Here is a 27,705-nt window from a genome sequence, read left to right on the forward strand (position 1 = left end):
GAAGGACCGAATTACACTGCTGAGGGGAGCAGCGAGAGGCAGGAGAGGTCTGCGCGCCATGTGGAACCCTCCTCTGGCGGCCGGGGAGCAAACCGATGCAGAGGCTGTGGGCAGCTTCGCAACCCAGCGCTCAACCGCCGCGCCACCAGGGAGGCCCTATAGTTTGTCTTTTTGAGAATGTCATAGAAATGAAATCATACAGTATGTAACCTTTTGAGACTTAACTTGGATAGGTCAGCATAATGCCATTGAAGAAAAATGCTTAATTGCATCAAAATTGTTGCATATCATCTTTAAAAAATTGTATTTCTAGCAGTTCATTATTGGTAAATTGAAATAGAGTTGAATTTTGTGTGTACTCATTCAATATTAGAATTTTTTTTCCTCCCTCCCCTGGTGGTGCAGGCGGTTGAGCGCAGCGCTATGAAGCTGCCCGCAGCCTCTGCAGCGACGGTTCGATCCCGGCCGGCCAGCAAGGGTCCCACATAGTGTGGCAGACCTCTCCTGTTTCACCCACTGCTCCTCTCAGCAGCATATTTCGTCAGTCTGCCTGTTCTGTTCTCCGCTCTGTCTCTGGTGAATCCTCTCACCCTCCCGTGCATATGGCCTGTACCCCGGTTCTTGTATAAATAAATAAATCTTTTTTTTAATTTTTTTAAATAATAAATTTTATTTTTATATTCCCCATACAATTGCAACCCCCCCCATTCTGACCCCAATCCCTCCCCTCCCGCCCCCCACCCCCCAAAAAGTGTCTCTGGTTCATAGTTTTTTGTTGATTCTGATTTTCACTTTCTTATAGTTATTCATTTTCCTGGTCCCTTATTTAAGTTTTCTAGATTCCTGCTATGAGTGAGATCATCCGGTATTTTTCTTTTTCTTTCTGGCTTATTTCGCTGAGCATGATCCCTTCCAGCGCCATCCATGTTGCTGCAAATGGCATGTGTTTATCTTTTTTGAATGCTGAGTAATATTCCATGGTATATATATACCACATCTTCTTGATCCAGTCATCTATTTTTGGGCATTTGGGTTGTTTCCAAAGCTTAGCTATTGTAAACAGTGCTGCTATAAACATAGGGGTGCAGGTGTTCTTTGGAATTGATGTTTCTGTGTCCTTTGGGTAAATACCTAGGAGTGGAATTGCTGGATCATATGGAAGCTCTATGTTAGTAGGTCCAGAAATCTCCACACAGCTCTCCATAGTGGTTGGACCAGTTTGCACTCCCACCAACAGTGCAGGAGAGTTCCTTTTTCTCCACACCCTCGCCAACATTTGTTGTTGCTAGTTTTTTTAATATGTGCCATTCTCACTGGTGTAAGATGGTATCTCATGGTAGTTTTGATTTGCATTTCCCTGATTACAAGTGATGTTGAACATTTTTTCATATGCCCGTTGGCCATTTGCATTTCCTCTTCAGAGAAGTTTCTTTTTAGCTCTTCTGCCCATTTTTTGACTGGATTTAAATAAATAAATCTTTAAAGAAGAAAAAAAATATTTTCCCTGATGTATTTTACCTCTTTATATGAGTGGTGTGATTTTAGGTGGTAGCGTATCACATAAAACACTTTTTTTTAGGTTAGGCAGCAGAGAAAGGAGTAGAATTTTTTTTTTTTAAAGCATATGGGAAAACTGACAATTGTGGCTATGGATATTGCACATTTTGTAGGCTTTGGATTTTTGAGACTTACTTTCTGGTTTAATCTTAACTTTGTTTTTGCTCTACTAGGGCACCAAGATTCTGTGTTACTCATTCACCCTCAACAAAACATGCTAGTGCTAAACTGAAATTCTGGCACCTTCGTCAAGAGAAACCAAGGAAGGATATTGACCCTTTTCCACAAATGGCAACCCTCTTGCCTTTAAGACCTAAATCTTGTATTCCGCAAATACCTGAGACACAGGTAGGTTGTACATTAGTGCTTTGATCTCTTTATTAAGTTTATAGCAAAATATCCTGTATTGCCAGCAAGGCACAGAGCAGGTTCTTTATGATCCAGGCAGATAGGTATAGGAGAGTCCTGGAGCCCTCGGTGGCTTTTCAGGCTTTTATTGAGCTTTTTACACCATTTGTAGTATAGCAACCAGGTACACGGCAGGCAGGGGTGCGGGAGGGGTGGGGCCAGAAGGCTGGCAGGCCTCCCAGCCCCCCACAAGTCTTTACACTTTCCGGGCTCTCTAGCATTCTCTCACAGGCTCTTCTCCGCTGCTGCTTCTACCACTGCTGCTGTTGCTGTTTCTCTTCTATGACTCTGGTTCTCCTGCTCTACTGGTGTCACCCTGATGCCTCCCTTATAAGCCCAGTCTCTCAGCCCAGGTGTGCCAACCCATGCATGCCCACATCCTACTCCAGGTGCCCATCATCAGGCCTGCATGTCACACCACAGGGATATAACATTAATGCTAATGGCAGGAGGGTGGAAAATCCTGACAATTTCATTTACCTACAGTCCATGCTTGGGTTTTGTACACTAACCTTTAAGTTTTATCATAAGCTCTGGAGGAGGGGTGTTGATAATGTACATACTGTAACCATTATGAAATAAGAAAACCCAGTCTGTTTTCTACCAGGCAGCCAAAGTGATTCTTTAGAAGTATATGATCATAGTATCCACCTGCTCAAAATTTTTCAGTGGCCTCTCATAAAGCCTTAACATAACCGCATGAACCTCTGCTAACCTCCTTCTACCTCACTTCCTACCATTCTTCTCTAGCTTACTCCTTTTCAACCACACTGGCTTCTTTGCTGTTCCCTAAATACACCAAGCAAAAACCCCAAAGTAATGCACTTACATGACCATGACCTCCCATGTTCTCTTCATTTGGCTTCCTGAGAACCATTATCATATGTTGTCATTGGTGTTTTCAGTGCACTTGCATTCTTCCTTTTCTTGAACTGTCTTGCTTCATATATCCACACATCTTGGGCTTCAATGCACAACGTGTCTGCCCAAGAGTCACTCAGAGGCTATCTTTGCCTCTTCTTATAGAAGCACACTTATGTAGAATAACACAGATACCCTCCAACATTATCTATTGTCAAGTTTATCTTGCCTTATTGTTCTTTATAACCATGTGATTTATCTTTTTGACATCTGTAGGGGCAGGAATGACACAGTGCGGGTTTCCTGATCCCACAGACCGGGTAAAGGAGGAGTCAGAATTCTTAGTGGCTTTTTTGCAGGTCTTTTTATTGGGATTTACCTGGTACATGGCAGGCAGTGGTGCTGGGGGGCCGGGAGGCTTGCAGTCCTCCCAGCCCCCAATAAGTCTTCACTCTATCTGGGCTCTCCGGTGATCTTGGCTTCTGCTTCTTTGCTTCTCTCTCAGCTTCTCTTTCAGCTTTTCCTGGCGTCCCCATGACGCTGCCCTTAAAAGCCCAGTCTTAGCCCAGGTGAATCCCATCCACCTATGCCCACACCCTACACCAGGTGCCCGCGTTATCAGGTATGCATTCAGGACCACAAGGATCCATCATCTATCCTGATGGCGGGAGGGCAGAAAAGCCTGACGTTTTTCCTTACCGTACAACATCTTTCACCTCTTGCTAGAATATAAGGGACTTTTCTTTATTAACTGTTCATCACTAGAGCCTAGAATAGGGCCTGGGTACATAACAACTTGTTAGTTACTATAATTTGAATGAATGATTGAGAAATAATAGCATTAGTAGAAATAGTAAGAATTCTTTCACAATGAGGATAAATAGGTAAGGATGGGTGTAAGGGGAGGAATGGCCCTAGCGCAGGTTTTCTGATCCAGCAGACCAGGTAAAGAAGGAGTCCTATAGAGTCCTCGGTGGCTTTTGCAGGCTTTTATTGGGATTTACTGGGTACATGGCAGGTAGGGGTGCTGGGAGGCTGGCAGGCCAGCAGGCCTCCCAGCCTCCAGCAAGTCTTCACTCATTCTGGGCTCTCCGGTGTTCTCTGACGTTCTCTCTGCTTCTCTGCTCTCCTGCTTCTCCTTCTGCTCTCTTGGCTTCTCTTGGTATCCCCATGACGCCGCCCTTAAAAAGCCCAGTCTTAGCCCAGGTGAATCCTATCTACCTAGGCCCACACCCTATTCCAGGTGCCCGCCATTAGGCATGCATTCAGGACCGCCAGGTTCCATCATCTATCCTAATGGTGGGAGGGCAGAAAAGCCTGATACTTTTTACCTTACCTTACAATGGGGGAGTCCAAAAAACGAAGAAACATTAATACACTTTGGCATAGAGATACAATAACTGTAGATAAGACCTGAATCTGAGAAGAGTCTTATTAATCTTACTAGACTTTAAAGGTGTCATAGGACATTAAGTGTTATGGGCCATAGTCAATATATTTTATTAGTATATATCTTATTTTAAAAAGGCAGGAGTATGTGTAATCTAGTTATTTAAAGTTCTACTATTAGTATTTTAGAACTGGAGAGACCTTAACTCTAGATAGAGATTAGAAATATCTGGAGGGCTTTTAATACCTATTGATGCATGGGTCCCACTTTCCAAGATTCTGATTTAATTCATCTGGGATGGCTCAGCAGCACTCAGAAAACCAGGGGGTTGGTTAATGAGATTCCTACCGTGAGAAACATTGCTGCCAACTGGTGGTTCTCAAATGTCAGCAAACATGAATCACCTGAGAACTTGTTAAAACAGATTCTGGGGCTGTAACTGGAGATCAAGATTCAGAGGTCTGAAGGACTGGCATTTCCAAAAAGCTCCCTCCCCTGCGGTGCCCTTGCAACTGATCTGGGACCACACTTTGAGTTAATGTCTCTTCAGTGCACTAATGGTTTCTTACCCATTGTTTTAGCATTTCCTGACCTCCTTTGCACCTTGGGGCTTTTTTTTTTCCGTATGCCACTCCACTGATAAATCTAAACTTCTCAATAGTCTGTGGGACTCAGTGACCTAGTCCCTAAGAGGTGTAGGGGGAATGTCATCTGATAATATGTAGACATTTGTACAAATAACATTTGTACAACATTGGAGAGGTAAGGGGTAAGAAAAGGTAAGTTGTGTAGTTAATGAACGGAACTTGATTAAGAGAGAAAAGGCAAAAGAGTGGGGAGAGAAAGTGAAGAGGAGGTATAAGCATGACCATGACCTCTCACGTTATCTTCATTTGGCTTCCTGAGAATCATCACCCTATGTTGCCATTGGTGTTTTCTAGTTGGATAACTCATTCTGAGCTTGTTATAGAGCAACCCCGATATTAAACGGGTTCCTGGCTGTGGGTCCTCACCCGCGCGCTTTAAAGGGACTTATGAATACTCTACTACAGACACACGCAAAAGGGTTAATAAAAGGTTTATTTACAAGAGAAAAAGAAATAAGGAAAATATACAACTCAGGGAGAAAATAGGGAAATAAAGTCTTTAATGTGTCCTACCCGATCCGACGACCTGGAAACCCAAAGTCACTCTCTGAGCTGGCCCGACGACGCTGCGAGCTGGCAGAGAGCCAAAATGGAGAGCCCCCCAAAGCCCACGTGTCTGCCTTTTGTTTCCACCTGGCTGCTTAACCCCACCCTCAGGTCCCAGCCACCTTCCCTTTGGTGGTGATGGGATTTGGAGTTCCCAGTGTCTTTGGCTTTGACCTGGGGTGGGGGTGGAGTCCACAAAGCCTGTATGGAATTTGCTTTGGGACATCCTTTTCCCCCTAACAAGCTCACTGTGCCTCTCACTGGCAGAAAACACTCTGAGGGGTGGAACTCAATTCCATTTTCTTTGCTTTTCCCATTTTAAAAGTTAAGGCATAAATTACGTACAGTAAAATCCAACCTTTCAAGTTTATGGTTCAATGAATTTTGACAAGTGTATATATTGTGTAACTACCATTCTAGTCATGGAATGAAACAGTTCCTTTACTCCCCTCCCAATTCTCCTGTGCCCTCTTGTCAATTTTCTGCCCCATCAGTTGCTTTCTGCATACTCTAGCTTGAATCTGAGCCAGAGAGTTTAAATATTCTTAGGCCTTTCTCTGTATTGAATTTCTGTGCTATTTTTTTTTTAACACAGACAACTTTTTATTTAAAACTCAAGTTTTAAAACTTTGACGTCTTGACCATTTTTAAGTGTATAATTCAGTATAAGTACATTCTCGCTGTTGTGAAACAGATCTCCAGATTTTTATCCTGAAATATGAAACTCTATACCCACTAAATAACTCCTTTCCCCCACTCCCGGGCAACCACCATTACTTATGTTTCTATGAATTTGATCACTTTGGTATGATATGCTTTTAATAAGCTCAGCCCCAAATGATCCCATTCATTTATTGGGTGTTGATTAATATCATGCTGTCTTCTTCATTACCAAAGTTAGAAATGAGCCCTGAAACCTAGGGGTTTATATGAATAACATACCTCAGTAATTAATTTTGTTTATACAATTCTTAAAGTCTACTGGTAGTTGTTAGATACCTGGAGTACACAGAGGATTTTATTATTTACCTTGCATAATAAAACATCACATATTCCTTCATTTCTGGCAACAAATATGACATCCTAACTGACATGGTAACTGACATATTATAAAGGTTTTTCAAATTATGAAAATAATAAAGCCACTGTAAATTTGGAAACTGGAGAGACAAGTTACTTCTGATCTTGTCTACTTCTAGGCAATGATTATTTTTCTCTTAGGCTTGTGAATTTTTAGTTTTAATACATTTATACTTTTGTATTCTGATTATTTTAACTTCTTCAGTATTTTTCCATGTGTGTCATTTTCCTTACTTTTAAGTACCATGTAATAGTCCTTATGTATATTCCATACTCAGATAAATGTTTCTTTCTTTTCCACTGTACAATCAGATTAAGTTAACTTTTACCATAAAGAACTTTTAAGAATGGGAACAATAGCCATGAAAATAAAATATCCACAAAATGAAGGAAATAGTTCTGTTAAGATTAGGTAGTTCTCGGGCCTCCCCGGTGGCGCAGTGGTTGAGCGCGGGGTTGCGAAGCTGCCCGCAGCCTTTGCAGCACCAGTTTGATCCCCGGCTGCTCCCTGCCACCGGAGGAGGGTTCCACATGGCTTGCAGACCTCTCCTGCTGCCCGCTGCTCCCCTCAGCAGTATACCTCGGTCATTCTGCATGCTCTGCTCCCTGCTCTGGCTCTGGTGAATTCTCTCACCCTCCCGCGCTTCTGACTGTACCCAGTGCTTGTATAAATAAATAAATCTTTTTAAAAATTAAATAAATAAATAAGTCTTTAAAAAAAAAAAAAAAGATATAGGTAGTTCTCTTCATACAGACCTAAGATATTTTTGCTTACCTTTCCCACCCTGCCATCTCATCCCCACCCCACCTCACACACATGCATGTAAACTAGTTTTAAAACATATTCAATTATAGGACAAAGAGAAGTTTTTACCATATCCTTCCTCCAGAGTCTTCTTTCATAATGAAGGGAGTCAGGGTATACAAGCCTTTGACCTGGCTTTTCTTAAATAACTGTTGGGTTTTGACCTGCACGATAGCCTAAAACTGGAAGTTAAAGGAAAACCTTTTTATTTTTAAATTTTTTACTTATTTGGGGCCTCCCTGGTGGCTCAGGGGTTAAAGTCTCAGTGCTGTCAAGCTATTGCCAGCCTCTGCAGCATCCCTGGCCAGGGAGCTAACCCACATGGCACAGCAGACCTCTCCTGTCTCACCCTCTGCTCCCCTTTTATGCATAAATAAATAAAAATGAATCTTTAAAAATATTTATGTATTTATTTTGTAGTAGAATTGGTTTACAACATTGGATGTGAGTTAAAGGTATAGGATCACACTTCCTCAGATCCACATCACCACACCATACCCCCAGGAAAGCCCCCTGAGCCCTTCACCATGATCCATTGTGCCATCTCTCCATTTTCCCCTTCCCACCTTGTAACCTTAGTTTCACAGTCATTTCTGTGGTTTCGTATTTTATTTTTTAAATTTTTTTTTTTAAAGATTCATTTATTTATACAAGAACTAGGGTACAGGCCAGAGGCACAGGAGGGTGAGAGAATTCACCAGAGACAGAGTGGGGAACAGAACAGGGAGACGGACTGAAGACACTGCTTAGGGGAGCAGTGGGCGAGGCAGAAGAGGTCTCCTGTGCCATGTGGGTATCTCTCTGGCCAGCCGGGAATTGAACCCGTGCTGCAGAGGCTGCAGACAGCTTCACAGTGCTGCGTTCAACCCGCTGCACCACCAGGGAGGCCCTGTGGTTTCATACTTTTATTTAAATGAGGTTTTCCTTATGAGTGGAATTGCTAGGAAGAGAGTATGTAAATTTTAATTTTTCTTTTCCAAGTTCCATTTTATTAAACAATTCACATTTCCACAAAAATTTGTGAGTGTGTCTTTCTACAGATTCCTGAAAACAGTAGCTGTTGAAAGGAGAACATTTTAGTTTAGTGAGCAGCACAGTAGATGGTAGAGTGAGGCAAGGAATCCACTAGTGATCAAAAACCTTTTGAGGTATATGTACAGAGCTGTGCTTTATTCTCTGCCCTGTTTGTTCACTTTTGTCATTATCCGGCTGCTTTTTAGAAAGAAGAAACCAATTTGTTACAACATCCTAAATCTGCCAGAAGGTCACCTAGAGTAAAAACAGCAATTCAAACACCTTGGAAGAGTGAGCTTTTATATCCAATTTCTTCTAAGGATAATATTTATGAAAAAGGGTAGGTGCAACTTTTTCATGTGACAGTTGCTTTTGGTTTAATGATGAGATTTTTTGAAGAAATTAAAAACAAATTAAAAACTAATACATTGTTTATTTTATGTGTGTTCTTGGTATTTGATAAGTAGAGATTTAAACTTCCCATGCATACTCTAAATGAGGAGTAGCGCTCCAGAGAACTCTAGGAGTAGAACTCAAATCTCTGGCCTCTTGTGATCTCTACAATTGAAAAAGAACCCTGAAAAGATTACCCCCTCATTTTTATTTCACTTTTGTCAATAAATTCATAATTCTCAAACTTGAGAACTCCTAAGGGTGTCAATAATAACAGGATTATATTTATTCTTATATATTATTATAAAATACATTATTTTGGGGGCTTCACTGGTGGCGCAGCAGGCTGAGCACTGTGCTGTGAAGCTGTCCGCAGCTTCTGCAGCGCTATTTTGATTCCTGGCCTGCCAGGAAGAAACCCACGTGGTATAGCAGACCTCTCCTGCCTTGCCCGCTGCTCCCCTCAGCAGTGTCTTCGGACTGTCTGCCTGTTCTGTTTCCCGCTCTGTCTCTGGTGAATCCTCTCACCCTCCCGCACATCTGGCCTGTACTTGTATAAATAAATAAAAATCTTTTTAAAAAATACATTATTTTGCTCACCTAGATATGTTCACATATATACTCTTTTCATTGATCTTTATTTCAGGTGAGATTATTTCCTTCTGTCTGGAAAAAATACCCTTTTCTCATTAACTTGGGTGTGGGGTCTGCTGGTAAATAATTCTTTGTTTAGTGATGAATTACTCCACTTTTAACATAAAATTGACATAACATAAACTTCACCACCTTAAACACAGTCATGTATATAATTCAGTGACTTTTAGTTTTTTCACAAAGTTGTGCGTTCAAAACACCATGTAATTCTAGAATATTTCCTTGCCCCAGAAAGAAGGCCCGTCTCATTATAAATCACTCACCTTTCCTTCCCCTGATCCTTGAGACCAGTCATCTACTTGCTGTGCCTATGGATTTGCCTATTTGGACATTACGTATAAATGAAATCCAACAAAATATGAATGTGTGTATCTGGCATCATTCATGTAGCGTAATGTTTTCAAGGTTCATCCCTGTTATGGTCAACTTTATTTTAAAATGTTTTCAGTAACATAAGTCCTTCACTGCATATATTAATCAGTTATTTCTTTTTAGTGTGCAGTAGTATTTCATGGATTACTCTTTTTTAGAAAATTATATATAAAGATTTTAAAAGAGTTGAGCTAACAAAAGGCTAGTTTTTATGGAAGACTATTTTTGTTCAAGTTATCTAAGTATTTGATTCTTTTTGAAGCTATTGTTATTGAAAATGTATTCTTAATTTCGTTTTTTGAATTTTCATTGCTAGTATATAAATAAAATTGATTTTGTATATTTATCTTGTATCCTGTGCCTATTTGCTCTGACTAGAGCTTCTAGTGCAATCTTTTTTTTTTTTTAAGATTTATTTATTTATACAAGACCTGGGGTACAGGCCATAGGCGTGGGAAGATAAGAGAATTTACCAGAAACAGAGGGGGGAGCAGAACAGGCAGATGGACAGAAAACACTGCTGAGGGAAGCAGCGGCTGAGACAGAAGAAGTCTGCCGCGCCATGTGGGTATCTCCCTGGCTGCCAGGAATTGAACCCTTGCTGCAGAGGCTGCAGACAGCTTCACAGCGCTGCGCTCAACCTGCTGCACCACCGGGGAGGCCCTTCCAGTGCAGTCTTAAATAGGAGTTGTGAGGGCATACATGCTTACCTTGTTTCCAGTCTTAGGGGGAAGCATTAACCTTTTCACCATTATGATATTGGCTATAGATTTTTCACATATTTTCTGTCATATTGAGGAAGTTCTTAGTTTGTTGAGAGTTTGCTATTTTTAATAAATGAGTATTGGATTCTAACGGATATTTTTTCTGCTTCTATTGAGATTATTGTGTGGTTTTTCTTTTTATTCCACTAATATGGTGTAGTTTATTAATTGCCTTTTGGATGTTTAATAAATTTGCATCTCCGAGATAAAGCCCAACTCTTGATGACTGATAATCATTTTCATATATTCCTGGACTCATTTTGATAGTATTTTTTTTTTTTTTTTTTTTTTAATAGAGGCATGTTTATTTATTTATTTGTTTGTTTGTTTGTTCTGTTTACACATGCACTGGGTACAGTCAGAAGCACGGGAGGGTGAGAGAATTCACCAGAGCCAGAGCGGGAAGCAGAGCAGGCAGAAGGACCGAAGGACACTGCTGAGGGGAGCAGCGGGCGGCAGGGGAGGTCTGCGCGCCATGTGGGACCCTCCTCCGGTGGCCGGGGAGCAGCCGGGGATCGAACTGGCGCCGCAGAGGCCGCGGGCAGCTTCGCAACCCAGCGCTCAACCGCTGCGCCACCGGGGAGGCCCATTTTGATAGTATTTTATTGAGTATATTTGTTCCTGTATTTGTGAAGGATATAGCATTCTTATAGTATCATGGTTTGTTAGTATAGGGAAGATGCTGCCTCATAGAATGAATTGGGAAGGGCCTCCCCTGGTGGCACAGCAGTTGAGCGCTGGGCTGCGAAGCTGCCCACAGCCTCCGCAGCACAAAGCTGCCCACAGCCTCTGCAGCACCGGCTGATCCCCGGCTGGAGGGTCCCTCATGGTGCCACAGACCTCTCCTGCTGCGCCTGCTGCTCCCCTCAGCAGTGTATTTCATCACTTTGCCTGTTCTGTTCCCCGTTCTGGCTCTGGTGAATTCTCTCACCCTACCGTGCTTCTGACTAAACCCAGTGCTTGTATAAATAAATAAATAAATCTTTAAAAACAAAAAAAAAAGAATGAATTGGGAATTGTCCATCCTTTTGTAATTTTGGGAAAAAGTGTTATTGATTCTTTAAATATTTGGTATAATTTACCAACAAGCCATATGAACCCAGACTTTTCTTCGTGGAAAGATTTTAAATTGTTTATTTAATTTCTTGTTACAGTCTATTTGTTTTTGGTAACATGCATCTTTTATTTTAAACACTTTAAAAGGATGGTTTTATCAGGAAAAGGAGAAAGAAAAAGGCACCTGCATAGTTATGGGCAGGCAAGAAGCAGGTACTCTGTATCTTTTAAGAAATTTGTTCATTTTATCTAATTAACTAATTTGTTGGTATATGGTTGTTCTTAGTATTCCTTCATAATCCTCTCAATTTCTGTGAGGTTGGTAGTGATTCCTGCTCTTTTGTCCCCAATGTTAGAAATTTGCTTTTTCTGTCTTTTTTTCTTGGTTAGTCTAGCTAAAGATTTGTCAATTTTGTTGACCTTTTCAAAGAACTATTGGTTTCATTAATTTATTTTTGTCTTTCATTTATTTATACTCAGATCTTCATTATTTCCTTCCTTTATCTTTGTTATTTGTTTTTTTTTCCTCTTTCTAGTGTCTACAAGTAGAAGGTTATTGATTTGAGGTCTTTACTTTCTAATACAGGCATTTACAGATATGAAAATGTCTTTCTAAGTAGTGCTTTAGCTGCATCCCAAATAATTTTGTATTTTGAAATTTCATTGTCAGTGGAAAGAATATTTTTCAGGTGAAGGAAGCTTAAGCCTGTTGATTTGTTTAGCAGGACCTAGTGGAAAGGGAAAGTTGAAGCTACATGAGAAAAAGACCTTCATTCCAAAGAAGATTAGAGGGAACTGTTCAAGAACCAGGAGAATAAGATAACCTTGGACAAGAGATAGACATCTCTTTCTGAGACAAGGTGAAAGGAAATAAAGATGTGTGGGGGTGGATATGTTTGTTTGATAGGTAACTTAATAATGATTTCATCAGCAGATAACAAAACCCTAACAATGGCTTAGACAAATTGGGAGTATTTTTTTTTTTTTCAGAGAACAAGAAATATGCGAGTAAGCAATTGCCAGTATTGTTTCTTTGGATCAGAAGTAGTAGGACTTGAATCTTTGTGATTCTCTTGGCCAATCATTCATAGTCAGTGGTGTTAGAGCTTTTGACATTAGACTTTCAAATAATGAGGAAGTCATAAGGGTAACTTTTGCTAACTCTCTTTCTTTGTTCAGGAAAACATGTTTTCTAGGAAGCTTCCGAACAGACTTCAATTTATATTTCATTAGTCACCACCGTGTCACATAGCTATTGCTCTTTGCAAGGGAGTCTTGGAAAATGAATGTTTCTTTGTGAGACTGGTTACAGAAGCATATTTCTGGGAATGTGTTGAATTAGCCAATCAGTCAACAATGTCTTCTACATGAGGGAGTAGAAACTACATTTGTCTGAAAAGAACCAGCAGTGGAATCTGCTGGTGAGTTGGAAGGGAGGTAGATTGGTAAAGGTAGACAGGAATGTTTTACAGTGCTTGAAAATAAAGCTTAGAACAATAGGAGTGAGATGAGCAAGCTGGATAAGAAAATAGAAAAAGATAGCATGCAGAGTCATGAATCTAATTCCAAAGTGTCCCATCATCTTATCCTTAACTACCGTATATAAATCCTGATGAATCTCATTTGTGAGCATGTATTTCTATGCTGCCTTTTAAATTTTTTTTCATGTATTCTCAAAGCCATTTTATTTTTTATATTTTATTTTATATATTTTTTACATTATTTTTCATTTTTGCACAATGTATGTTTTTTCATCTTGCTTATAGTCCCCATACAGTTCCCATCCCCCTGATTTTGACCATAATCCCTTCAACTCCCCCAACCCCCGGCCCCTGTAGTGTGTATCTGACTTATAGTTGCTTGTTGATTTTGATTTTTACTTTATTATAATTAGTCTTTCTCCTGGTCCCTTATTTAGGTTTTCTAAATTCCTGCTATGAGTGAGACCATCCGGTATTTTTCTTTTTCTTTCTGGCTATTTTTTTTTTTAAAGATTTATTTATTTATTTACACGAGCACTGGGTACAGTCAGAAGCACAGGAGGGTGAGAGAATTCACCAGAGCCAGAGCGGGGAGCAGAGCAGGCAGAAGGACCTAAGTATACTGCTGAGGGGAGCAGCGGGCAGCAGGAGAGGTCTGCGCGCCATGTGGGACCCTCCTCCAGTGGTCGGGAGCAGCTGGGGATCGGGGATCGAGCCAGCGCTGCAGAGGCTTAGGGCAGCTTTGCAATCCAGTATTCAACTGCTGTGCCACCAGGGAGGCCCGTTTCTGGCTTATTTTGCTGAGCACGATCCCTTCCAGCTCCATCCATGTTGCTGCAAATTGCATGAGTTTATCTTTTTTGATTGCTGAGTAGTATTTCATTGTCTGTATGTACCACATCTTCTTGATCCAGTTATCTATTTTGGGGTATTTGGGTTGTTTCCATAGCTTAGCTATTGTAAATAGTGCTGCTATAAACATAGGGGTGCAGGTGCCCTTTGGAATTAATGATTCTGTGTCCTTTGGGTAAATACCTAGGAGTGGAATTGCTGGGTCATATGGAAGCTCCATCTTTAGCAGGTTGAGGCATCTCTACACAGCTTTCCATAGTGGTTGGACCAGTTTACACTCCCACCAGCAGTGCAGGAGAGTTCCTTTTTCTCCACATCCTTGCCAACATTTGTTGTTGCTACTTTTTTAAATATGTGCCATTCTCACTGGTGTAAGATGATATCTCATTGTAGTTTTGATTTGCATTTTCTGATTGCAAGTGATGCTGAACATTTTTTCATATGACTGTTGGCCATTCACATTTCCTCTTTGGAGAAGTTCCTTTTTAGCTCATCTGCCCATTTTTTGACTGGATTATTTACTTTGTTTTTGTTGTGACTCCAGCTCATTGTAGATTTTTGTGATCAGTCCTTTGTCATTAGTGTTGCATGCAAAAATTTTCTCCTAGTCAGTAGGGTGTTTCTTTGTTTTGGTTACTGTCTCTTTTGCTGTACAGAAGCTCTTTAATTTGATGTAGTCCCAGCTGTTTATCTCAGCCTTTGCTATCACTGCTTTGGGTGATGAGTCTTTAAAGAAATTACTGAGGTGTATGTCATGTATGTAGTGTTTCGCCTGTATTTCCTTCTATATATTTTATGGTTTCAGGTCTTATGTCTAGTTCTTTAATCCATTTTGAGTTGGTTTTTTGTACATTGTATGAGGTAGTCAAGCTTCATTCTTTTGCATGTAGCAACCCAGTTTTCCTAGCACCATTTATTGAACAAACTTTCTTTGTTCCATTGCATATTCTTTGCTCCTTTGTCAAAGATTAGTTGACTGTAAATCTCTGGGTTTATTTCTGGGTTTTCTATTCTGTTTCATTGATCTGTGTGTCTGTTCTTGGTCCAATACCATGCAGTTTATTATGGCTTTGTAATGTAGTTTGAAGTCTGGGAGTGTGATGCCTCCATTCCCTTCTTATTTTTCAGGAGAGCTTTGGCTATTTGGGGTTTTTGGTGGCTCCATATGAATTTCATCAGTATTTGTTCTATTTCTTTGAAGAATGTCATTGAAATTTTGATTGGAATAGCATTGAATTTGTAAATTGCTTTTGGTAGGATGGCCATTTTAATAATGTTTATTCTTCCAATCCATGAGCAGGGGATGCCTTTCCATTTCTTTGTGTCTTCTTCTATTTCTTATAACAGTGTTTTATAGTTTTCTTTGTAAGGTCCTTTACCTCTTTTGTTAGGTTTATTTCCAAGTATTTGAGGGTTGTTTTTTTTTTGTTTCAATAATTAAAGGGATGGTTTTCTTGATTTCTTCTTCTTCAGATTTGTTGTTTGTGTATAGGAAGGCTGCTGATTTTTGTGTGTTGATTTTGTATCTTGCTACTTTACTAAACTGATTGATTAGTTTGATTAGTTTTCCTCTGGAGTTTTTGGGGCTCTCTATGTATATTATCAAATCATCTGCAAATAGTGATAGTTTGATTTCTTCCTTCCTTATTTGGATTCCTTATATGTCTTTCTCTTGTCTTATTGCTCTGGCTAGGACTTCCAGTATTATATTGAAAAGCAGTGGTGAGAGTGGACATCCTTGTCTTGTTCCAGATCTTAATGGAAATGCTTTCAGCTTTTCACCATTGAGAATGATACTGGCTATGGGTTTGTCATATATGGCCTTTATGATGTTGAGGTATGTTCCTTGTATCCCGAGAATTTCAAGGGCCTTTATCATAAATGGGTGCTGTACTTTGTTGAAAACTTTCCCAGCATCTATTGATATTATCATATGGCTTTTATATTTCTTTTTGTTGATGTGTTGGATTATGTTGATTGATTTTCGGATGTTGAACCATCCTTGTGTCCCTAGAATAAATCCTACTTGGTTGTGGTGAATTATCTTATGGATACATTGTTGGATTCTGATAGCTAAAATTTTATTGAGTATTTTTGCATCAGTGTTCATTAGAGAGATTGGCCTGTACTTTTTTTTTGTGTTCTCCTTGTTTGGTTTTGGTATATAGTGTTGGCTTCATAGAATGTGTTTGGTATTATCCCTTCCTTCTTAATTTTTTGAAAGAGTTTTTGAAGGATAGGCACTAATTCATTTTCGAATGTTTGATAGAATTCATTTGTAAATCCATCTGGTCCTGGGCTTTTGTTTTGGGGGAGGGTTTTGATGACCATTTCAGTTTCACTGCTTGTAATTGGTCCGTTTAAGCATTCTATTTCCTCTTTATCTAGCTTTAGGTGATTGTAAAGTTGTAAGAATTTGTCCATCTCTTCTAGATTGTTGAGCTTGTTTGCATGTAACTGTTCATAGTAGTTTCTGATTATTCTTTCAATTTCTGCTATGTCTATTGTGATTTCTTCTCTTTCATTTGTGATCCTATTTATTTATGCTTTCTCCTGTTTTTCCTTTGTGAACCTGGCTAGGGGATTGTCTATTTTATTTATTTTTTTGAAGAACCAACTTTTTGTTTCGTTGATCTTTTGATTTTTTTTTTTTTTTTAGTTTCTGTTTCATTTATTTCTGCTTTGATTTTTATTATTTCCTTCTACTGATTTTAGGATTTTTTTTTTGGTTATTCTTTTTCTGGTTCTTTAAGATGTGAGATTAGGTTGTTTCTTTGAGTTCTTTCTTGTTTCTTGATGTGAGCCTGTATTGCTATATATTTTCCCCTTATTACTGCTTTTGCTGTGTGCCATACATTTAGGAAATTGGTGTCTTCCTTGTCATTCAAATCAAAGTATTTTTTAACTTCTTCTTTGATCTCATTAATCCGGTGGTCTTCCAGTAGTGTGGATTTCAATCTTCATGAGGTGGGAGGGTTCCTTGTCATCTTTTTATGATTTATTTCTCATTTGATGCCTTCATGGTTAGAGAAGATGGTTGGTATGATTTCAATTTTGGTGTATCTGTTGATGTTTGTCTTGTGTCCCAGTATGTGATCGATCCTGGCGAATGATCCATGTGCGCTTGAGAAAAATGTGTACTCCGATTTTTTTGGGTGTAGTGATTTATAGATGTCTGTTAAGCCCATGAGGTCTAGATCCTTATATAGAGCTTTAATGTCCTTACTTATTTTTTGTCTTGTTGATCTATCCATTGTTGATAGTGGTGTATTGAAGTTTCCTACTACATATGTGTTTTCTCTGGTGTCTGTTTTCAGAGATGATAATAGTTACCTGATACATTTTGGTGCTCCTTCATTTGGTGAATATATGTTAATGAGTGTTATTTCTTCTTGAAATATTGTCCCTCTGATCATAATGTAGTGACCATCTGGGTCTCTTTTTACCTTTTTGAGTTTGAAATCGGTTTTATCTGATAAAAGTATAGCTGTTTCTGCCTTCTTTTTTGGTCCATTTGCTTGTAGGATTGTTTTCCATCCTTTTACTTTCAATATATTTTTGTCTTTTGCAGTTAAATGAGTTTCCTGGAGACAGCAAAAGGTTGGGTTTTGTTTCTTAATCCAGCCTGCAACTCTGTGTCTTTTTTATTGAAGAGCTTAGTCCTTTTATGTTTAGAGTTAATATTGATATGTTAGCATTTGTATTTGCCATTTTGTTTGTCTTTTCTCTGGTTTTATGTATTTATTTATTTTGATTTTGATTTTTTTTTCTTGTTTCTTTCTTATTCATCCCTCTGTTGGCTTTAGGACTCCTTGTAGTATTTTTTGGAGTGGGGGTTTAGTTGTAATGAAATTCCAGAGTTTCTGTTTGTCTGGGAAGGTCCTTATTCTTTCTTCATAGAGGAAGGAAAGGTTTGTGGGATAGAGTATTCTTGGTTGGCATTTGTTGTCATGGAGTCTGTTGACTATGTCTCTCCACTCTCTCCTTGCCCGTAGTGTTTCTTCAGAGAAGTCTGATGTCAGCCTGATGGTTTTTCCTTTGTATGTTATCTGTTTCTTCCCTCTTGTCAGCTTCATTATTTTTTCCTTATCTTGGATTCTTGGGAGCTTTACTATTATGTGTCTTGCTGTATGTTTCCTTTCATCATGGAAATTTGGTGTTCTTCTTGCTTCTTTTATGTCTGTTTTCAGCTCCTTCTTCATGTTTGGGAAGTTCTCTTCAATTATTTCCCTGAATATTTTCTCTGTTCCTATGTCTCTCTCTTCTCCTTCTGGGATTCCTATAACTCTTATATTTCCTTTCCTAATAGAGTTAGATAGTTTCCAAAGTCTTTCTTCATTCTTTTTCATTCGTACTTCTCTTTCCTTTTCTGTTTTGGTTCTTTTTATTACTGTGTCTTTGAGAGTATTTATTCGTTCTTCCATTTCATCTATTCTGCTTTCACTGCTTTTTCCAGAGTTCTTTAGCTCCTCCATTAATCCTTTGATTTGCATTTCTTTCACTTCCCTCTTTAGATACTCAGTTTCATTCTTCTGATCATTGATTATTTTTCCCTTATCATTGTTTTCCTTTATGACTTCTATCAGTTTTTTAATCATGGCAATTTTAAATTCTCTTTGTGGAAGGCTCTGAAGTTCTTCCAAGTCACTGTTGTTGCAATTTGGTGGGTAATTTTCTTTTTGTGGTGGTTCTTTTCCCTGAGGGCTTGCTTGATTGCTTGTAGTTTTTCTTCTCCCTGCTGCTTGTTTTCTAATTTGTCCTATGCGGGACACTGTGTCACTAGTACTGGCCGACATCTTTTTGGTGTGCTCTTTCTGGAATGTTGGGAACTGGTGGTCCAATCGAGTCAAATACTGTTATGCCAGAAGTCCAGTAGGGCAGTGGTACTATGAATATGTTAATAGTCGCTGTCACAGAATATTTTCTCTTTCTATATTTGTTTAATTCCAATGGTGTGTCTTGAGGTCCCACAGAGTGCCCTGGAGGTGGTGTGGCTGGATTCCCCCTGGGCTCCAACTCCCTGCCAAACAGGGTCTGGCATGTGGGGTCTTTTCAGCTCATCTCTGGCTGTGGGGGCAGCCCTTTCCCAGTTCCAAGGAGTCTCGGTGGATGCAAAGATCCCTATTCTAAAATGGCGAGTCAGAAGGGCACTTTCCTGTGCCCGCGGTCTGCCCAAGCAGTGGCCAGATCCCCCTCTGGGCTCCCTATGCTGCCTTTTTTAAATTGAGATAATATTATGATACCCCCCTTCAGGTATTACTTCCATAGAGCACCCACCCACTTACCCACATTTCACCACCATAGACCATTGTACTTCCTCCCCTCTTTGTTCTTACTCCTCCTCTACCCCCTTCTCCCTTGGTGCTTCAGTTCTGTAGTCAGATATCAAGGGTTAGTTTTTAAGCTTGTGTTTATGTGACTATTAGTCTAGTTACTTTAAATTCCACATATCAGTGATACCACCCAGTATTTATCTTTCTCCTTCTGACTTGGTTTACTTAGCATTATCCCTTCAAGCTCCATTCATGTTGCTGCAAATGGCATAAGTTTCTCTTTTTTGATTGCTGAGTAGTATTCCATTGTGTGTGTGTGTGTGTGTGTGTGTGTGTGTGTGTATCACATATTCTTGGTCCACTCATCTTTTCTGGGGCACTTTGTTTGTTTCCGTAGTTTGGCTATAGTAAATAGTGCTGCAACCAACATGGTGGTGCAAGTTTCCTTTTGAATTAATTTTTGGGGTAGGTGCCTAGGAGAGGAATTACTGGGTCAAATGGCAGAACCATTTTTAGTGTTTTGAGACCCTTCATACTTCTTTCCATAAAGGCTAAATCAGTTTGCATTCCCATCTTCAGTGTAGGAGTGTTCCATTTTCTCCACAGCCTCACCAGCATTTGTTGTTTCTAGTCTTTATGATATGGGCCATTCTCACATAGGTGTGAGATGGTATTTCATTGTGGTCTTGATTTGCATTTCTCTAATAAAAAAGTGATTGTGAACATTTTTTCATGTGCCTACTGGCCTTTTGAATGTCTTTGTTGGAGAAGCGTCTGTTTTGTTCTTTTGTCCTTTTTTGATTTTTTTTTGGTAGAATTTTATAAGTTCTTTGTATATCATTTATATCAGTCCTTTGTCAGATGTATGGTGTCTATGCTACCTTCTTATCCTTTGTTATAAAAGCTCTATTCATCTGGTTTTCAGGTCTTTTTCTGAGTAAAGTAAGTTATAATTATTTGTAGATTTGTTGTGTACTTGAGAGGAGGAGGTAAGTTCAGATTCTTCCTATTGCCATCTTGAATCTGTTCCCTTAAAATATTTGTTGATCAATAAGTTCTCCTTTCTAATTTAGATCAAGGTACTTGTCAGAAACTAACCAAGTTATTCGTTTAACATCTTTTACTGATATATCTGAATGTCTGAAGCCCCAGTTGGACCGAAGATATACCTATACAGAAGAAACCATGGTAAGTATTTTGAGTTGATTAGTCTGATTCCATATTTAACTGATCAATGCCCCTTGATTTTAGAGAACTTGTATTGATTTACCATAATATGTTTTTTCCTTACTAAACAATGAACTTGCTATTTTCAAAAGGATTTTTAAGCAAAAATATCCTTTCTGTGTCCTTTTATAGTACCATGTTGTTATATACTCCTTGGATTACTGTTTTCAAAAACAGCTGTGTTCTGGTTTCGGTATGATAATAACTTAGACACAAAATAAGACCCATTAGTGTATTTAATACATAATTATAAATAATATTTGATGTTACATTTTGGAAACTTAAAATTTTTAAAAGGCAGGGTTTTCCCAGAGTGTAGCTACTTTAAAAATATGGATTTAATAACCAATTTTAGATGAAAATTTTAAATTTTCTAAGGGCTATACTTTTAAAAAAAATTGAAGTAACATTGCATTATAACACTATATAAACATCAGGTATGCATCATTATAAATCAACATCTGTGCATACTACAGATTAAGTTTGTCACTAAAAGTCCAAAACTCTTCTTTACCATACAATCGACTCCATTTACCTGATTTACCAAACCATTTTCTCCTTTCCACTACTTTGGCCTTTTGAGCTGAAAGTATATTTTGTTTTAGATAGTTCGTTCATTGGTTTTGTTTGTATATCTCATTTGTTTGAAATCATAAGATGTTTGTTTATCCCTATTTAATTTATTTCACTAAGCTTGATATCCTCTAGGTCCATCCATGTTGATGTAATGGCAGTATTTCATCTTTCTTTTCTAAATAACTTAGTAGTGAGTATGCCATTGTGTACATAAACCACATCTTCTTTACTTTAGGTACAGTCTGAACACACATATAATATTTTACAGCTATTTATCTTATTGTAAGCCAGCAGTTCTCCCTTTCTTCTCATTAGGACTTTTTTCCTTCTAAAATGATAATTTTTGTAGTTTTGGTATGCCATTGGTTAAACATTATAAAAATATTAAGTTTTCACCTCAAAATTTGTTTATTCAGGGAATAGAGAGAAGCAGAGAGACCCTGTCACAAAGACAGGGCAAGAGCTTTACTTAAATTATTCATAGCTATCTTAAGATTGTAAAGAAGACTGAGTTCCACAAAATAAATAGCAAAGAGTTCATGTGAATAGTAGATGACCTTTTCTATTCTGGAGTTACATGTGTGCTGAGAGAAATAGCTAGTTTTCTAAAATGGTATTAGAGTTTCAAAAATGGTATTCGAGTTGCCAGCACTGTTTGCAGCAAAGCAGTTTTATGAGAACTTAATGCTGCCATTTACACTCTGAGAGCCATGACCTGGAGGGGATGAGACTGTCCAAAGAGGGATTCCCTAAGGACATTTAATGAGCAGCACTGAGAGGCCTTGAAGATACTGCTTTTTATAACTCCCTTGTATCTGTAATAGCAGCACCTCAAGGCTAAAATAACAGTAAGTATGTAGGAAAGAGGCCACCAACAGAGAATTGGAAAATTCCTAAAATGGTATCACTGTTCCTGAAACATGAAAATAATTGAGGTTGGGAAATGACTTAAACATTAAGTTAAAAATCAGATTGTTTTATATTAGAATGAACTCTGCTGCTATAGTTGGCTCCATAAATGAATCTTATATGACAGTCAGATGCAAACATACTGCACTAATTACATATGTGGCATAAAATAAAATAATCCAGTGGGAAAATGACAGCCTGGCAGAATTTATAAAACTGTGTTGTTGTGCAATGCCATAAAAAATTACAATGTTTTTGGGTGGATAATGGACTTCTGTTTTGTTATCTAGGTTAAAACCATGGTAGATGGTGCCTTGGGAGGATTTGACATGGAAAATTTGTTGCAGTCTTTGTATGTAGAAAATAGAGCTGGATTTTTCTTTACTAAATTCTGCGAGCAGTCAGGGAACAAGGTAGAAAATTATTTTAAATTCATTTTAATACTTTTAGTAAGTTAAAAATAAGATAAGTTAAAATAATTCAATGCTGAAATAGTTATATTTCATGTTAAAACTCCCATTTCCTCTGGTAAAAAATTTTGTGCTAAAGATTTAGTATTAAATCTTATTAATTATTTAGTATTGTCTCAATTTATTCAATGTTAATTACCTCAATTATTATTTTCTTTGGTTTACAGCCCTAAAATTACAAAGAAAAATAAAATATAGCAAGGATTAATATGCATTATTAGCAAGTTTATTTTCATGTAAATTTTTCTTTTTTTTCTTTTTTCATAATATTTTTTAATTTAAATTTTATTTTTATATTCCCCATACAATTGCAACCCCCTTATTTTGACCCCAATCCCTCCTTTCCCTGCCTCCAACCCCCCATAGAGTGTCTGGTTCATAGTTGTATGTTGATTTTGATTATTATTTTCTTATAGTTATTCTTTTTCCTGGTCTCATATTTAAATTTTCTAGATTCCTGCTATGATTGAGACCATCCGTTTATTTTTCTTTTTCTTTCTGGTTTATTTCGCTGAGCATGATCCCTTCCAGCTCCATCCATGTTGCTGCAAATTGCATGTGTTTATCTTTTTTGAATGCTGAGTAATATTCCATGGTGTATATGTACCACATCTTCTTGATCCAGTCATCTATTTTTGGGCATTTGGGTTGTTTCCAAAGCTTAGCTATTTAAATAGTGCTGCTATAAACATAGGGGTGCAGGTGCTCATGTAAATTTTTCAAGTTTAATATATTTTAAATTCAGAGTTGATTTCTATCAATCCTTTCCTTTTTATTGTTAATTCTAACAATTTCCAGTTACGATGGGCTGTAGCAAATTTACTCTCAGACTTTTCAAATTAATTATCACAAGTCTAAATTTTGCTCAGATAAAAAGTATTTAGTTGACTCAGTTGTGTTTGGTTCTGGTATGATGTATTTGCCTGTACATGTCAAAATATTTTCAGATTTTGGTTTGATGCCAGAAATATATTATCTTTAATCATTAACTAGAACATTTATTGTTTTAATGACCATTATGTGAAAGGCATACATGCAAAAATTTAATATCTAGTAACCATACCAACAAATATTATGTATATTGACAGTTTGTGATAGAATATTAAAACCACTTAAAAAATGAACCTGATTTATGGTAACATCAAGGAACTAAACAATCATTTACATTTGAAATTAGATCTTTGTAAGACTTTAATAATTGGGTGGTAATAACTTATGTACTTTTCCCTCTGCAGTTGTGGAAGAACAGTGTGTACTTTTGGTTTGACCTACAGGCTTATCATCAGCTTTTCTACCAAGAGACACTTCACCCTTTTAAAGTATGCAAGCAAGCCCAAGTAAGTAGTAAATAATGTTGGTTCAATGTGAAACTCTAAGTACATAGAGAAAAAGAAAAGTTGTATCCAGTCCCAAATAAGAGAAATCTGGGAGTGCAGGCAAAAAGGCAGCTGTTAAATTGTTGCCATGGGATTACATTATTTAAAAGTCAACAGAATACTGTTTTATCATCTGATTTGTGTGTTTTCAGTTTTATCTATTATTTGGTTTGCTTTATTTTCTTTTTGCCACCAATTACTTGTTCTCCCAATAACAGACATCCCATTTTTTTCCCTAATTTATGCTTTTTTTGTTTGATGGTGAGTGATTTAATAGAGAACCTCAAGAGAGGACTTATAATGAGTCACTGAAGTGATCAGGAGCAGAGACACTGACCAGAGCTGTTTTCTGAGCTTTCTGCAGAAATTGACTGATGAGCATACTCAGGCTGTAGACCTGTCTAAGGGGCAGGAAAGGATATTGACTGACCATGTGGTGCAGATCCCACCAGCTGAGCTTCTGGGCTGCATACCATATAAGACAGATACTTAGAAGTAGAGAAAAGAACATCTCAAGATCACCAGGAGGGAAGATGGGGGGCGGTGAGAAGGAAAAACAGAACTTTCTGAAAAGGAAGACAGTGTGTGGCATCTTTGGCGGGGTGGGGTGTGAAGGAAAGGAAATAGAATTTTGATTTGGACTGAATTATCTTTTCCATTTTTTATTCTCTTTTTTAAAAAGATGTATTAATTTATGCATACAAGAACTGGGGTGTAGACCAGAGGTGTGGGAGGGGGTTGAGCAGATTCACCAGAGACAGAGTGGGGAGCAGAACAGGCGGATCTAGTAAGATACACTGCTGAGGGGAGCAGCGGACAGCGTGACAAGAGGGATCTGTTGCACCATGTGGGTTCACTCCTTGGCTGGGGATCAAACTCATGTTGCTGTGGCTGGCTATTGCTTGATAGCGCTGTGTCTTTAACCCCTGTGCCACCAGGGATGCCCTCTAATATTTTATTCTTAAGATCTTCTGATATTTTAAGGAGAGAGTTCTTCAAGCCTAGAAAATTGCTAATCACTTATGTAATTGTGACCACTACAGTGGTTCTTATAATCTGGAAAACTCCAGAACAATGCTAAGGATAGTGGCTTTGTCATATTATTTATTGCCTTATTATAATCTTATTCAGGACATCAGAGAGGACTGCTATGGATGTTTGTTGTTACTTCCACCACACTGACTCTGACATTAATAACTAGGCTTTATAAATCAGCTAACAGCTTTGTACTTTTTACTACCAGAATAAGAACTTCAGCTCCTACACAGTCCAGATCTGGCTCCATGAAATTATATCTCTAATTTGTCTGTACCACTTTCTGAGACCACACAGTTGGCTTTTCTGCTTGTTAATTCTTTACCTATAATTCTCTACTCATCCTCCTTCCTCTAACCTATTGCCCCTGTCTGCTAAAGTACTATCTGTTATTTTTTATTATGTTTTTACTACTATAAAGCATGCTCCTCTAAAAATCTTCAGCTGCTCAGTTAAGTGAGTTTTTTTTCCTTGTAATCACTATACTGTATTTCCATCCACTTGTAAAAGAGTGGAAGTTATATTTGAGCTCGGTAGATTTATTAATTCTTAGTAATGTTATTACTCAACTGGCTATAAATGATTGTGAAATAAGATGCAAGTTTTGGCTATTCTGAGATGGAATACACTGTTTGGGGATTACCCAGGCTTGGAAGTATTTTTTTCCTTCCCTAGCTTCTCTTTTTGAAAATCAAAGCAGAGTTGGAGATGGGGAAGCAATGGATACTGTTGCTTTTTAGATGACAAAGGAGAAAATCACGTGATAGTTTTGACTTGTTTTCTTGTTTGTTTTTTTTTTAATAATTATTTTTTGGTTGGGGGAGCAATTGTCTAAGTTGGTTTAAGTGTTAATTATCCAAGATTTTGGTATTTTTAAAAAATATTTATTTATTTATACATAGAAGAACTGGGGCACAGGCCAAATGTGCGGGAGGGTGAGAGGATTCGCCAGAGACAGAGCGGGCAACAGAACAAGCAGACTGACTGAAATACAGTGCTGAGGGGAGCAGCGGTGAGACAGGAGAGGTCTGCTGCGCCATGTGGGCTGCTCCCTGCCATTGCTGCAGAAGCTTGGGGATCAAACTCGTGCTGCAGAGGCTGCGAATTGCTTCATAGTGCGATGCTTAACCCCTTGTGCCACCAGGGAGGCCCAAGATTTTGGTATTTACAGATGTAAGCATTGTTTCTTTCTTTTTTTTTTTTTAAATATTTTCTTGGACTACTTTATTTTTTTTTACATATTTATTTATTTATTTATACAAGCATTGGGTACAGTCAGAAGCACGGGAGGGTGAGAAGATTCGCCAGAGCCAGAGCGGGGAACAGAACAGGCAGACCAACGAAATACACTGCTGAGGGGAGCAGCAGGCAAGGCAGCAGAGGTCTGTGCACCATGTGGGACCCTCGCCAGCAGCTGGGGATTGAATGGGCACTGCAGAGGCTGCGGGCAGCTTCGCAGCCCTGTGCTCAACCGCTGTGCAACCAAGGGAGGCCCATAAGCATTATTTCTAATATAATCCTGTAGATCTGTTTCACAGTATAAAATGCCATTCATTAATTTCTTAATAATTGAAATGTGATATAATTTTCTTTAAGGATACATTTACAAAATAGATCTTTGGACACTGCCTGTGGCAAAATATAATCAGCTGGTATTGTGTTAAAATGGCTATAAACTTGATTCTATGTTGTTCTTACTCATCTGCCAAGTTATATGGTAGGCCTTACATGGTTTTCTGTTTGCTGGTAGGCAAATTGTATACCTTAAAGTTTTATTGTCTCATGAAGTGTTGCAGAAATATGCGTAGGCAGACTTGATGGGTTAATGGGTGGTGAAGGGAGTAGTGATAGTGATTTAATGTGACTAATTGTAGCCCAAGAGTTTGAACTACAGCCTTAGCACATCTTGAAGATTTTACTATGTGGATTCAAGATAGAAAAGTACAGTTAGAATACATTTGAAATGGTCTTGGCAACAAGAAAGGGAATCACCACTATAGTAGAGAGGTATAAAGTCTTTGAGTCTAGCAAGAGCTTGCTAAGATTTCGAGCCCAGAATCCTGCTACAGAGAATCCTACAGCTTTTTTGACATTGCATACTTGCTTCAATGATGGAACACTATAATAGAATGAAGATTTGAGTATCACTGGTTTTTGTAATTTCTTTCATCTTTATAGAAATCTTACAAATACTATCATAACAGAAGCCATGCATCTAGGGTTTACCATTCTCCAGAGCAAATATATTAAGATTAAAAAATAGTAAGCATGTTTGATACATAAAAATTATACACGTTTACATATATGTATGCATGTACCCACAGAAAAATTGTTGAGAGAAGGAAATGGGAAGGAAGAAAAGAAATAATAGTAAAAATTAGAGCCTGGAAGAAAAATTATTTGGAGAGCATAGGAGTTAAAGAGTAAAGAAGGTTGGTAAGAATGAAATAGAAAGAAGGAATAAGAGGATTGCTAGGTAAATCTGCAGCACTTTTACCACAAAATGCTATTGAATATATACTAGCAGCAGTGTGAGATTTTTGCCTTATTGGATTGAACATCAGAGTAACACATTGTTATTTAATATGTTATTTATCAGATGCTATCTGACATAAAACTCAGAGTTGGAAGACATGAATGTGAGTCACATTATGCCCAGCTATAAGCTGGGTAAACTTGTCACTTTAATAAGCCTCAGTTTCATGTTCTATAAAATCTAACTAGTAATAATTGTTTTTAAAGATTTTTTTATTTTTGCATACAAGAACTGGGGTGCAGCCCAGAGATGTGATGGGTGAGAGGATTCATCAGAGAGAGAGTGGGGAGCAGAACAGACAGAGCAACTGAAATACACTGCTGAGGGGAGCAGCCGGGAGATAGGAAAGGTCTGCTGCTCCCGGGCCGGGGATCGAACTCGTACTGCAGTGGCTGCGGATAGCTTCATAGTGCTGCATCTTAA

The 27,705-nt window shown here is 38.4% G+C and overlaps 1 protein-coding gene across 2 annotated transcripts in view; it reads left to right on the forward strand.

Annotated features, from left to right (window-relative positions):
* The window catches only part of RGS22 (regulator of G protein signaling 22), a 131,075-nt gene that overhangs the window by 56,300 nt on the left and 47,070 nt on the right, over positions 1–27,705 (forward strand). For both annotated transcript variants that reach the window (XM_037503303.2, XM_037503294.2), the window contains 5 exons: positions 1,731–1,905; positions 8,515–8,648; positions 20,227–20,341; positions 22,156–22,278; positions 23,571–23,672. In XM_037503303.2, coding sequence (XP_037359200.1) covers positions 1,731–1,905; positions 8,515–8,648; positions 20,227–20,341; positions 22,156–22,278; positions 23,571–23,672 — 649 coding nt within the window. The remainder of the gene's footprint in view (positions 1–1,730; positions 1,906–8,514; positions 8,649–20,226; positions 20,342–22,155; positions 22,279–23,570; positions 23,673–27,705) is intronic.

The sequence above is a fragment of the Talpa occidentalis genome, unplaced genomic scaffold (assembly GCF_014898055.3).
Source record: "Talpa occidentalis isolate TD23 unplaced genomic scaffold, MPIMG_talOcc4v2.1, whole genome shotgun sequence".
NCBI lineage: Eukaryota > Metazoa > Chordata > Mammalia > Eulipotyphla > Talpidae > Talpa > Talpa occidentalis.